Here is a 13433-nt window from a genome sequence, read left to right on the forward strand (position 1 = left end):
AGCAGTGAAAGTGGGTGAGATCCACATCTGCTCGTGCTGCAAAATGTTAAGTAAACATTTAGAGACGGAAACGCAAATATTATTTGCATTTTAGTCGACTTCTTTTTAATGTGAAAAATAAATAACAACGTGTACAAACAATATGAGCGAATGCGGTTCCAGTTTAGAAATTCGGTTCGGCCTTCTTGGCAGCCAGTTTTTGCAGCAAAGTCAGGAAGCTGAAAGCCTGCGTTATAACCTAAAAAATATAAAGAATACATACAATGCTTTCCTCGAAAAATTACAAAAATAATTTAAGTTTCAGTGCCAAAATTGTTAAATCAATCCTTAAACCATTTGTGCTTTTTTGATTTTTTAAGAAACTCTTAGCATACATTATACATTAATATAATATTTTTAAAATTCAAAATGAATTTATGAAAGGTTGGAATAAATCATATAATAAAGTTACTTCGCAAATAAGAAGAGTAAGTCTAGATCTAACTATTGCGAATTCTTTGAAAATAAAAAAATAATTTTTTTTTAAAAACAAGGTCATGATTTTTGCTATATAAAAACTGCTTACCGATCTCAGCCGATTCACATCCATCACGTAGAACTTGCCGGCGGTCACGTGGACAGCCCGTCGACTGTTGACCAGGAAGATGAGGATATCCTGGGGGATGAGGTGGGCGTGCTTCCACCACGCCCCCCGCCAAAAAGCGTCTCCGGATCGAATGCTATGTCGGCTCAGCAACTCGCCGCAATAGGTAAACATCAAGAGCTCGAAGAGGGTCAGTCCCAGGTACTGCAACTGGTTGACAATCCGCAGGACCTCGCGAGTCCCCGACACGCCCACAAAGACCAGCAGGCAGAGCTGGAAGGTAATTTGCAGGGACTTCACCAGGCAATATGGGCTAAACAGGTTCTCCAGCTCAACGGAACAGTGCAGAATAAAGCGGTGCAGGCGGACGCACTCCACCAGGGCACTGTGGAACACATTCCCCTGGCCAGGATTTTTGCGACTTGAGCACATCATCAGCAGATCAGTTGGATGTTCCTGAAGCACGGCATATTGATTTAGCTCCCTGGTCGAGTCCTCCAGCAACAGCTCGTTTTGCAGCGAACTGAAAGGATAACACTATTATTAGATTGGTAGAATAATACATTCTGTTCATACAAAATATAAGGCTAGAATCAAGAGCATACTTTAAATTTCTAATTTTTGTTCATTGCTAAACATGTTTAATAGAAATTAGAGAAAAGTCTTCTGTTCAAGAAAACTGTTTTCATTTTTAAATCAAATTTTCCTAAAAAAAAACTGATAAAATAAATTGAATTTATCAATACCTAGATTAAGATTTTAAGTGAATTTGATTTAAGCACAAATTTAACTATTCTAATTCTTTAAATTTTTTTTTATTACTTTTATGTCTAACCACATAAATGATACCTTGAGCCTTAATTAATATGAAACCCTTTTAATTTAATATTTTTAGATAATTCATTGTTTCACTTCTATTCCATTTGATTCTCTCTGTGTAAGTATACCTACCTCAGGCTATTTACAGACTCCCCGGACAACAACTTGGCGTGGGCATCCAAGTTCTTCAGACTGCAGAAGAGCACATCGAACTGGCCCAGCAGCAGCAGGCTGAGGGTGACGAACAGCGATCCCCCGAAGCAAAAGGTCACGCCCACGAGGACCTGGCCAAAAAGCTGGGTGGCATACACCGCCGAATATGTCACGGGGGCCAGGGCGTCGAAGGGGTACCAACATTGTAGCGGCAGCATCCGGATGCCCAGCATCAATGGCGAAACGCCCCAGGAGATCACGCCCAGCAGGCAGGCCATCATCCACACGGCCGTGAAGTTCCTGGACTTCCTGAAGGACGCATGGCTGCTGACAAAGGTCACCCCGGCCAGTGAATGATGGCGATAGTCGCGGTTGATGTGCTCCATGTAGGCCAAAAGCCGCCGGGAGCGCAAACACCAGTAGATGGTCCCATAGCCCGTGAAAAAATATATAATTGTCATGGTGAGGGCATCGGTAATGGCCTGCAGCTCCCCCGTCGGCAGGACATCCAGTGTGGTCTTCGTAAACAGGACTCCCAAATGCAGCGACGTAAATATCACAATGGAACAATATGCTTTGGCCAAGAGCTTTCCGGCCAGTTGTAACCATTTTGGCCACCACTTGGGTAACCTGGGCGATGGCTTCATGCCCATCGCCAACTGCAGACTCATCAGCAGGCGGAATAAATTCGATTCCCTTGCCGGATCCAGGCCAATCTCATACCTTATGTCCGCATTAACGTTGCCGTGGAACTGAAGACTGGCCATCGACTGGTTTTTGTGGAATATAAGCCGAAATCGAACTGCTTATGGACTGATTGGGCCTTTCGGGACTGCTATTTAAGGGACCCTAAATTTATGCATTAATGAGTTTTTAAAAGTTTTCCTCGCCCCTTTTATGGAAAGGTGTCTGGTTGGGCGTGTCCCATAATTAACCCACTAAATGCCTAATTGCCTTTGAAAGTAGCCAAAGTTGGCGAATATTTCGAAATACATAGCTCAGTTTCAACACGAAGTATACTTATAAATTATAATTTACAATGGGTTCAAGGTTGTATTAAAAAATCGAAGAACAGTTAACGCGATTTATCTATGTGTGTTTATAATATTGAAGGTTGTCTGGGTGGGCGGGAATCATAATTACTCAATAAAATGACTAATTTCCCAAATATTTAAAAATATAAGACTGAAGTCAAGGAATATTTAACTTTATTTGTTATATACATAGTTTCAAAGGAATGTTTCTTACTACTCAGAAATTAAGTTTATACGGGATAAGAAGATGATTTCTTTACATAGCTATATTTAATATTCTCTATTATTAAAATATTAAAATTGTAAACTAAAAACACACAAAAAAAAAGAAATTTTTCCTAATTTTCATTTTTTGGTAAAACACCCAGGCATACAGCCATATATCAATTTCTTTTGTTTTTTTAATTAATGCATTTGCTGCAGCTGTCTATCAACTTTCTGTTGCAAGTGCTTAACTTTCTAATGAAAAATTAAAAGCTACTAAAATTGCTTATTGCATCTGTTTTTATTTCCAGTCACTTTTCTCTTTAATTGCCATTACGCGATTTTTCGCGATAAACAAATACGTCAAACTTGACCTTCGTGGGACAGAAATATCCTTAAAAACCAAAGCAGAGCAATTTGCATTTATTGAATGTGAATGTGGAAATCCATAGAGGTTATTACCCATGCCTAATTGCACCAGAGCCTTGACAGCGGCGTGGCATTCAACGTTCAATGAAAGGAAACGGGTGAAATGGCTCATAGAAAATGCTAATTGCCGAGTGAATTTCGCACACCTTGCAGGTGGCAAATACCAAGCCATATGTTGGCGTGTCGTGATCATGTAAATTAGTTCTGCCACCGAGGTATTTAATTAGCCCCAAGCGACATGCAATTAGTTTTACAAAATATTTAGCGAGCGGTTGAGGTTGACAGGTGGCTTTCAGCCGAAGTTCGGTGTGCAACTTTTGGCCGACCATCAAATGCGAACTAATTTAAGTCCCTGGGGGCCTTCACTTTATTTCCCAAAATCGTTACACACTGTTGGCGAAATGGAGGTCCTCAAATGGTCGGTTCGCAGGCACCCAGATTTATGTCTGAGTTATTTCGGGTGCTTGGCAGCTACTTGGCCAAATTGTTGCCTGGGCTGTAAATGGCCAAACTTTACAGCGTCCTCATCCTACGAATCCTGCGCAATCCTGCGGCAATCCTGGGCAATACGTTTTACGTGTGTCAGTCGGTTTCATTATATATGTATGCAGGCGGCCCGATCCGGTTTTTTTTTATTTTCAGTCTGTCAGCCTGTTCTCACGCATGTCGAGAGTTGTTTCGAGTGAATTTCACCTGCTGTGATTTATTCAATCAACTTGTGCGACGTCCCACAACAGCTCAGGTTGCCTTTATTATTTAGACATCTTTGTTGTCTCCGCCGATGCGATGCGCCTTATGCGAGTTTAATGTCACTCGCCGGGCTAAACAAACTTGACTGCCACATTTAATCTGCATAATTTTTATGAAAATTACAAAGAAGAACAGACAAGAAGACAGTGAAAGAGATACAATTTCACTCATAGCGAATCAAATTACTTTCAAGATGTTTCACCATTTGAGAAGCTACTTTAATTGCCGTCACACGCGGCGTATACGTAATGAAAATTTTCATTCATCGAATTCTTTCTTTCTTTATTTTTCTTATTTCCTCTATTGAACCTAAATGTGCAAATTGTAGTTCGGCGAATACTGTGAATGAATGTTTTATTTATCTAGAGGTTTTTTATTGAAATAATGAGAGGTTATAAAAATTAAACGTTCAATTGGAAGTTTTTCGTATATCTGCAACTAAGTAATTAAAATAGTGTAACTGTAAAATTATTATTCAAATCAAATTTCATTTTTTACTCACTCTATTAAATGTGCATTTATTAAAAACTTTTTTATATTTTATAACCAATGCATAATTTGTTTTGTAAAAAACACTCGTAAGGAAACAAATAAACTTTTTGGTATGAAATATTAATATCAGTTTTTTTAAGCATGCTTGTCAAAAATTGATTGAAATAGTTTTGCTGCAAATCTCTTCTTTTTTACACACACACACACTACCATTTTAATTCGCCTTTATCATATATTCCCGTAATCCAGTAATAAAATAAAATTAACAAAAAAATAGTGCATTCATTTCGCTTTGCACACGTTTTAATTAAATGTCGCAACGTATGAAAATAAAATAGATTCCCCGCCACCTGCAAAAATATTTGTAGAGCTTTTGCGAGTATATCGCCACCCCTGCAACCAATATCATCAGGATTCCAAAGGACCTGAAGCCACACCGGCGCTTGGTGCGATTGCATTGTGTGCGGCAAACTTTTTAATTAGTTGCGCTGGCCAATTTTTCGGCGGGGGCCAAATGCTGTAATTGCAATTGAGTGTTGCAGGGGGCAGATGGCAGATGGTCCGCGAGAGTGGACCACACGGACATCGCTAATTTGGCGCCGCCAGAAAAGCGGGAAATGCGGAAAGCGGGACGGGTGAGTCAATCAGTTGGCCATTTGGGTGGCCAGGTGGGTCGTGGCGCGGGTTCCGGGCCACTTCTGCCAAAGGTCCTCCAGTCACGCGCTCCGCTCGCCTCATGTTTGCTAATTTATGCGCCACTGCAGCCGCAGGGCGACGGTAAACAGCGAACGGCAAAAGTTTCCCAACTGGCACTGAACAAAAAGGTGAGGAAAGGTGAGGCCAAAATGGGAAGCCGAATCTTAGAATACTCTTTCCGAAAAATACCCAGGGGCATCAGCGATTTTGGACCAGGTCTTTGGGAATAAAACACCACTCTGATCACATCTGCATTATTATTTTTGCTTTCAAACAAATCTGATCCTTAAATATACCATAATAATACATTTTAATGTGTACCTTCTTCTTTACCTTCTTATTTGTGCCTCTTACAAATAAACACATAAAAAATATAGAGACATATATTGCATTTATTTTAGCGATAAATTAAACATTTTTTCCTGTTGATAATTTTACAAGCAAATAGCAAAATCACTATGAACTATGGTACCTCTGAAGCTTTTAAAAATTTAAAAACGCACAATTTTAAATATCAATCAACATATTAAAATTTTGCTATGATCCTCATTCTAATATTCTTTAATTAAATATTAAACCAGTTGTAAGTTTATGAAGGGCCAAATTGGCTTTTGATGTTAGTATATTTTTGACATTTTTTGATGTTTTTTGATTATGCAGACCTCGAATACAGTAAATACCGCAAAGGGTAATTGTTTGTTCAAAGCGTTACACCCTATACAAGGGTATAAAAAACGGCACTGATGGAAAAGCGGAAAACGAAATGGAAATGAGAAGTGGAAAATGGGAAACAGGAACAGGATCGGAAGAGCTCTGGCTCCTGGCAACGCCTGTCATTGTTTTTGCCGCTCTTGTTCGCGCTTTAAACTTTGCTCTCGCTTCGATTCCCCGCCCACATTCATTACACATTGATGGCCAAGTCCTCCCCCTGTTGTCCTTCAACCTCCCACTCCACCCACTTCATTCACATCACCTACTCCTCATCCGCTTTACAGTCAAATGTTGCCTTTTATTTCCCTCGGCCGCTGAACAAAACAATTTGTCAAACAACAAGCGAAAAACTTTCTTCTCTCGAGGGAGGTGCAGGCTCAACACATTTCCTCTTTTATGAGAGCAAGTTAACCCTATGGAAAAAAATTTTGAATTAATAGAAAAACTTTTAGTTACACTTTTCCTAGTTAAATTTAATTCGATTCCATAAATTATTTCATTTGCATTTAATACCGAAGTCGTGGGACCTTCTACAGATATACATAGTAAAGTGAAAGTTCATTATTAGGGAAGAACAATTTTAAATCAAAAATGTTACATTGAAAAAATACTCTTTAAAACTTTACCTTTTAGAGTGTTGCAATTAAAAATGCAAAGTAGTAAATCTAAGTATAAAAAAATAAATTATTAATTACTATATAAATTTTTTACAAATATATATAAATCAATTCACTATCACAAATAAGGATACTGAATGTCAGAGGGTTAAGCTCCAATAAATGTGTTCCCTGAAGTGGGTGGAATACACCAGATTCTTTAAACTTTAAGTTAAGTTGGCAACCGATACGATGAACTCAAACTGCCTGAGTACAAATGCTCGACTCGCATAGTTGACATCCCTCGAAGGCTTCACTTGAATTTGCACAGTTTGTTAGGTCGTTTTGTTCGGCAATTTCGTGATGCCTGGCAAATAAAGTTTCTAATGCAATTTTGTTAAATATTTTTGCTCTGATTTCGTTTGCACACCTCCCACATAATAGTTAAGCACCCACCACGATCAAAATGCCCCAACTAAGCTCGGCGGACGAGGACGGCACTTTTTATTTTGGCAAGTGAAAACTAAACTTTCCGACCTGCCAAATTGAGTTTGGAAGTTGCAAACTGTCTCAACTGACAGGCCACACATATGAGGCTAATTCAATTTGAGGTAAGTGGTGGCACTTTCTGTCCCTATCGTCACGCCCACCCAAGGCCAACCCGAACTACAATAACAATTAGCATTAACACATTGATGAGGCGCCACCACTTTTCCCCGCCTCTGCGGTTTGTTGTCCTAGTAAATGTGGCCGGGATTTACTTTGGCGCGTGTCTCGAAAAACGGGAGCAAACTTAATTACAGCCAGGATCTGCAGCAGCAGCAGCAGCAGCTGCTTGTTAATGCGGTTTTGGGGGAATCCCCACGTTCAACTTTGGTTTATTAGTTGGCCCTTCCTCTTCATCCTTCTGCGGCAGCCTTCACAAATGTTTCACTGTAATTAACGCCCACGGTTAGGCAAACAAAAAGCCGTCTAAACACACGCGACTAGAAGGCCCTGCATTGGCAAAACTCAGCCAAGTGTTACTTGCTTTGCGGTTCAGCGAGAATCGAGCAAAATGGTTTGGAAGTGTCTAAAACGAATTAACATTAATTGTGCTTAAAACAAAACAGTCTTATTAAAATAACAAAGGAAAATCTAAGAAAGTAAACCTGTGATAACAATGTCTAAAGAAAAGATTTCTTTTTACTGCATTCTCTTAAACACCTTTATTATTTGAATTTTATTATAGTTTAAAACTGAATATTTATAAAGTCTGTTCACTTATCTATTCAATTTGTCATGCAAACCCATATATTAAATAGTAAATAAATGCACAAAATACATAAAACTGAAAAATATATTAAAGAAATCAGAGGATTTGTTTGAATGAATGAAAATCAAAGAGGGAAAAATAACAAATTAAAACCACTTTCGGCCAATTCACTAGCTTGAAGTTGGAGTCAAAGAGGAATTCGTATTTCTGAGAATCGCCTTCCAATTTGGGTACCGAATATGTGCTCATTAAAATCTAATTTCGTATGCAGGCGAACAAAGCCGTCTGTCTGCAATTGAAAGAATCAGTTAACACAGAAAGCAGAGACCTTGACTGCAGCAAGCAGGCCAATGGGTGAACAGGTAAATAGGTAAATGGAAGACCAGACAGCACAAGCTGTGGCCAGTCCTGGCATTCAAGCACCTGCCTGCCCTAATATTCAATTAATCACATTATGCAGGCTGTCGACTCGGATTAGCCGACCTTTCCTGGGTCCCAAGTAACACAGTAATCAAGAATAACCGAATCCGAATCTGAATCCGAATCCGAATCTAAAACCGAGCAACGTCCTGGCTTGTTATACAAATAACTGGTCGCCAGTCAATTACGGCGACTGGCCAAGAAAATCCAACTAAATATTTTATTATGAGCCAGCGTTTGTCTTGATTATGCGCCAACTCGCTGGAGGGAGCGTAACTAATTGAAAACTTGCAAAAGTTTTTCTCATTAATAATAAGAGAGGCCCAGAGCCCTCGCGACTATTTGCTTACGAGGCGAAGTAGCTTCTCGTCCTTCGTCCTGTTCGCCAGTCGGTTTGATTTGTTGTAAATGATTTAATTACTTATTGCAAGGCGCTGGAAAGACTATTATCAACTTGGATGCCCGCCAGGCCGCACTAAACACGCGTATTAGATTAATGTTGTAATTACACAGTCATCCCAATCTTAAGATGCCCTACTGAAATATATCTATAATCTATACAGTTGTTTTTAAAGTGATAGGAAATAATATTTTTATACCGCTTTTTTTAATAACTCTTTAAAATTTCCTTGGTTTAAAAATACATCATTAAAAGATTTATTTCACAAAACGCATTTATAATCCGTATAAATTTTAGTTTCATGTTTCTGGAAAACTATTTAATGTAGTAAAGAAATTAAAGAAATCAACAGCATATTAACATCTGATGAGGTTGCAAACTATGTAAAATATATCCAATTTGTAAAAAAGTATATTTTTTCATTACTAATGGTACTAATAGTTTGCCCATAGCTGTGTGTACCCCCCACTTCATCCTTCCTAGTATTTTGAAGCGTTAACGAGTCGCAATCGCTTATTGCTTACTTTTAAGCTCCCGTCGAGGGGCTTCCTCCTTATTCCGCAGGATTCACGTTGGCAAGGACGCAGCTCCTGCTATTGAATTATGCATATTTCGTTGCAGGCAGCAGAGCTTAAAGTGAAATGGTGGCTGGAGGCTGGCTGCCCAGACAGCAATCTATTCGTTTGTCAGTCGTCTACGGTGAGGGGAAATGGTTATGGGACGGAGGGGTGGCAAATAGAATTATTACCTCGGCAAAGTGCTGATAAATTGTATTTGCAACAAGTCAATGATTAAGTAATTTAATACGACAACAACTACATGGCCAGGTGACCAGCAGTCAATATTTTTATTTGACTTGGCACCGTACTCTATTTATTTTCATTATATTGGTTTTTATACAATATTAATACAAGTTATATAATTAAATTTTAAAATACGTATAATCAAAACAAAAAAAAACAATGTAAAAAGAATAAATTTCCAAAAAATCCTTCGAGCCGGATTTGAACCAGCGACCTATGGATGTCTATTATATGTTTTCCAACTACAGTCCACCGCTCTACCAACTGAGCTATCGAAGGTCGGTGGGGGGCGCCGCGCTGGGGAGATTCATTTGGAGTCAGGTATCCATGTCTTTGGATCCGGAAAATATTATATATAGCTATATTAAAAAAACATAATTAATTTTTAGGTTATGAACTTTTGAATTGTATTTCTTAGTCCAAAGTCTTTTGTTCAGTTTAAAATATATTTTGGAAGATCGTTTCAGTATTACTTTTCAGACTTTTAACTTTTTTTTTAGATTTTTCTCTTATTGTCTTTGTGTGTTATAGATTCGAATAATCTTAAATTAATTCTACAAATTTATTAATAAAAACATTCGTATAAAAATAAAACAAAAAATCCTTCGAGCCGGATTTGAACCAGCGACCTATGGATTTCTATTGTACATTTTCCAGCTACAGTCCACCGCTCTACCAACTGAGCTATCGAAGGTTGAGTTTATGGGCGACCAATGTGAGTTTTGTGTAAAAGCACAAGCAAGACGAAGTCATTGTTCAAAGAAACCACATCGATCGCAATTAATAGCGTCACGTTTTTGATAAGCAACAGGTTTATAAATAAAATATATAAAATATAGTGGCGCATACCTCAAATGTATTTTATCTGAAAAAGTCTTACATTTTGACAATTGTTCAGGCATTTTATAGTTATTTTATTATAATTTATATAATCTAATCGCACTTAATTTTAATTATTTTTAATATCAATCTTGTATCTCAAATTCATTTTAAAATATATTTCAATATTGGAATTCTCCATATAGATAGAGATGTAACTCAGGATAAACAGTTAATAGCATTCCAATCGGGTAATGAAAGGTGATAAATTTGCAGAATGCCTTGAACCCCCTTTGCAATCACTTTTGCAGATTCTTCGAAGGCAGGAACTTTGACCAGCCATCAGTTGCAATAGATAGCATCACACCCAACGAGCCAGCCTTCCAAAGAATTCAATCAATTATGTTACGTAATACGTATACGCAACGTATGCTGTAAAGTTGTGGGAGAGCACAAACAAGTGCAAACTAAAATCCATTATGGCCATTTGCAAGCTGGCAATTTGCGCAAGAGAAGAAGAGGACTTCGTTAACGAGGCCAACAGATAAAGTGAAACAAACTCAATTTCCTACGCAAAGAAAATGCAACAAAAATGGCCTTTTTAATTGAAAAATTACAGCAACAAATTGAGGGGCATAACCCTTCCTATTATCTTCGCTCCACTCGACATAGCGGGTAATCACGTAGCTTTAGGGAGATATTGCCCTTGACCAGGAGTTCCTCCAGCCGTGCCTCAGTGCTAATTCGATAGCTGCGAAAGATCCTGGCCAGCAGCAGTTTCATCAGCATCTGGGCATATCGGTAGCCGATGCACATGCGCAATCCCTTTGTGAATGGAACAAAAGCAAAGGCGTGCCTTTGTGGCGAACCCAGACCGAAATGTGCCTCCGGGTTGTAGGTACGCGAAAGTGGTCCCCAAACCCGTTCGTCCCGCTGCATATTGTAGATGTCAATGCCGATCTGGGTGCCACGAGGAATCAGGAACTCCCCGTCATCCCGCCGCAGTTGGACATCCTGTTCCGCCGCCCGCAGGACCATCGGCACAGGAGCAAACAAACGCATTGCCTCGTTTATGACCATTTCAGTGTACTCCAGTCGTTGTAGTTGCTCCAAGGATATGTCGCCAGTGGGCGGTAGCTCTCTGACCAGCTCCTCGTGGAGCTTCTCCTGGTAGCAGGGATGCATGGCGAGGCAGAGAATGGTGAAGTACAGGGCTGTCGATGTGGTCTCAAAAGTCTAAAATGAGAACGTTAAATGAGCCGGATTTTCTTTTTATAGTCCTTTATAATTATCCCTTGACCTACCGCTGCAATTGTCACATTGGCCTCATCCCTCACATCCTGCCAACTCAGCTGGCCGCGCTCCACATGCTCCCGCATTTGCTCAATAAAAATGGCCTTGGACTTGCCCTTCATCTCCAGTTCCGATGGCTGCTGCTCCGGCTTAGCATTGGCAGCCACCACTGAAACAATCGGTTCGAGTAGCTGCCGGAAAAGGTAACATTTGGGTCATGGGCCAAACACTGATCGAATGAGCTTACCTGTTCTATAAACCCAAAGAGTATGCCGACAACCTTTTGCTGCAGGGCAAAGAGTCGCGAGCCCCGGTATATGAGCTCCGGATAAAGCCAGGGTGATAGCATTCGTTTCACACACACTTCTGTTAAGCTAAGAGAAAATAAAATATCAATATATTCTTTATCATATATCAACCACCATCCAATTATTATGATAGAAGACTTTAAATTCACCTATTTCAAAGCATCAACTTTAAATTATTAAATCTTTAAAACTCAAATTTAATATGTATTAAAAGTATATTCACTCACCCATTATAAGCCTCAAATATGGCAATAGATCCGTCATGCTGGAAATTCATTTTCTTGCCCATTGTTGTTTCTGAAAAAAAATTATTGAAAATTTAAGGAACTCAAACTACAGTAACTACTCACGACAAGCTGCTTCCAGGACGATTTTCTTGAGGATTTGATAGATCTCCAGCCGCTTGCCATGCTGCACACCCTCCAGTTCCAGCTTTTGCAACAGGACCTGGGCCTCGGCATTGAAGATGGGCAGGAAGTTGCTGAGAATCTGGCGACCAAAGGCGGGATTAATGAGTCGACGATGTTTGTGCCAACGCGGAGAACTGGAGGTGAACAGTCCGTCCCCTATAGCCGAACTCATGAATCGATAGAAATCGCCCTTATTGGTGCAGTGCGTCGAATTAAATATCTGCTCCACGCTGTGTGGGTCGTTGATGTAGAGAAAGCAGTTAGTGCCCATCCAGGAAATGAATGGGGCCTTGAACTGTCGCGACAGGCCATCCATGTACTGCAAAAAGGCTGCAAAAAAACTTGAGTTATCAAGTGCCTTTAGGCATTCCTCTTTACTCTTACTCTCAGGGTTCATCATTTGTAAGCCCATGCCGATGAGGGGCCAGCCAATAGGTCCTCTTAACTGCCACGCCGCTTTATAATATCTCCGTCGGCTCCACAGGAAGTATATCCAAACCAGCAGTAGCCAGCCGATTAAAATGATGCAGGCCAGCATGTCGTTGAACTTGGTAGACTACACCTATCCGTATTCCAAAATTGAATTGCTGTTCGGCCAACGTTCCACAGCAAACTGAAGCACCTATCTCCAGCTCAAAGCTCCATTCAGATTTCTATATGAATGGCGGGCACAAGTTATCAATGGATGCCCAAAACATCAAACAATATTAGCCAGACTAATTGACCGATTTTTGGAATTTTACTCAGTTAAGCTCGTAAAAACAACCTTTTCGCTTGACTGTGCGTCTACAACTCATCGGGTGTTTCCTGCTTTTCACCTCATATTCTGCCAAAAGTCGGTCGAAAAGGGGGTTTGTGTACCTATGTATGTCTGCATTCAAATTTACGTATTTTCTAGCTGAGGATTACGCATTTGCGGCTTTAATGCGGCGCTTTTCATGCCCACCACGTTGTGGGGCGATTCTCGTTTGGGCGCCGATTTTCATTCGAGTCGCGTCGCGTGCCCCTCAAAATTATGCCAGTCAATAATAATATGCACCAGGCCAAAGACATGAAAATAGCAGATATTGCTGTGATTTTAGATACAACGAACAAAAAATGCTCTAACCAAGATATTGGCGTGGCAATATACATATAACGTAAATAAAAAGGAACTAAATATATATTTAAAAAAATTTAAGGTTCATAATTATTTAATTTCTGTTTTTAATAACTTCTAAAAACGGTGACTTTTAGTTTTGATTTTGTTTTTTAGTTA

General features: G+C 39.6%; 2 protein-coding genes and 2 non-coding genes across 4 annotated transcripts; all 4 read right to left on the reverse strand.

The window, feature by feature from the left end:
* Positions 1 to 163: 163 nt before the first annotated feature.
* LOC108052060 (putative odorant receptor 85e) lies at positions 164 to 2322 on the reverse strand. Its single transcript, XM_017134381.1, has 3 exons — positions 1535 to 2322; positions 566 to 1106; positions 164 to 238 (listed from the first exon to the last, which is right to left on the reverse strand). The coding sequence occupies exons 1-3, from the start codon at positions 2320 to 2322 to the stop codon at positions 164 to 166; spliced, it is 1404 nt and encodes a 467-aa protein (XP_016989870.1).
* Positions 2323 to 9531: 7209 nt separating this feature from the next.
* Trnay-gua lies at positions 9532 to 9624 on the reverse strand. The gene is made up of 2 exons: positions 9588 to 9624; positions 9532 to 9567 (listed from the first exon to the last, which is right to left on the reverse strand). It is a non-coding gene; the product is annotated as a tRNA-Tyr (tRNA).
* Positions 9625 to 9946: 322 nt separating this feature from the next.
* Positions 9947 to 10039, reverse strand: Trnay-gua. The gene is made up of 2 exons: positions 10003 to 10039; positions 9947 to 9982 (listed from the first exon to the last, which is right to left on the reverse strand). It is a non-coding gene; the product is annotated as a tRNA-Tyr (tRNA).
* A 689-nt stretch (positions 10040 to 10728) lies between these two features.
* Positions 10729 to 12953, reverse strand: LOC108052061 (probable cytochrome P450 313b1). Its single transcript, XM_017134382.2, has 6 exons — positions 12560 to 12953; positions 12116 to 12505; positions 11993 to 12062; positions 11705 to 11831; positions 11469 to 11648; positions 10729 to 11400 (listed from the first exon to the last, which is right to left on the reverse strand). The coding sequence occupies exons 1-6, from the start codon at positions 12711 to 12713 to the stop codon at positions 10813 to 10815; spliced, it is 1509 nt and encodes a 502-aa protein (XP_016989871.1). The 5' UTR covers positions 12714 to 12953; the 3' UTR covers positions 10729 to 10812.
* Positions 12954 to 13433: the final 480 nt, after the last annotated feature.

Source organism: Drosophila rhopaloa, unplaced genomic scaffold (assembly GCF_018152115.1).
Source record: "Drosophila rhopaloa isolate 14029-0021.01 unplaced genomic scaffold, ASM1815211v1 contig_167, whole genome shotgun sequence".
Taxonomy (NCBI): domain Eukaryota; kingdom Metazoa; phylum Arthropoda; class Insecta; order Diptera; family Drosophilidae; genus Drosophila; species Drosophila rhopaloa.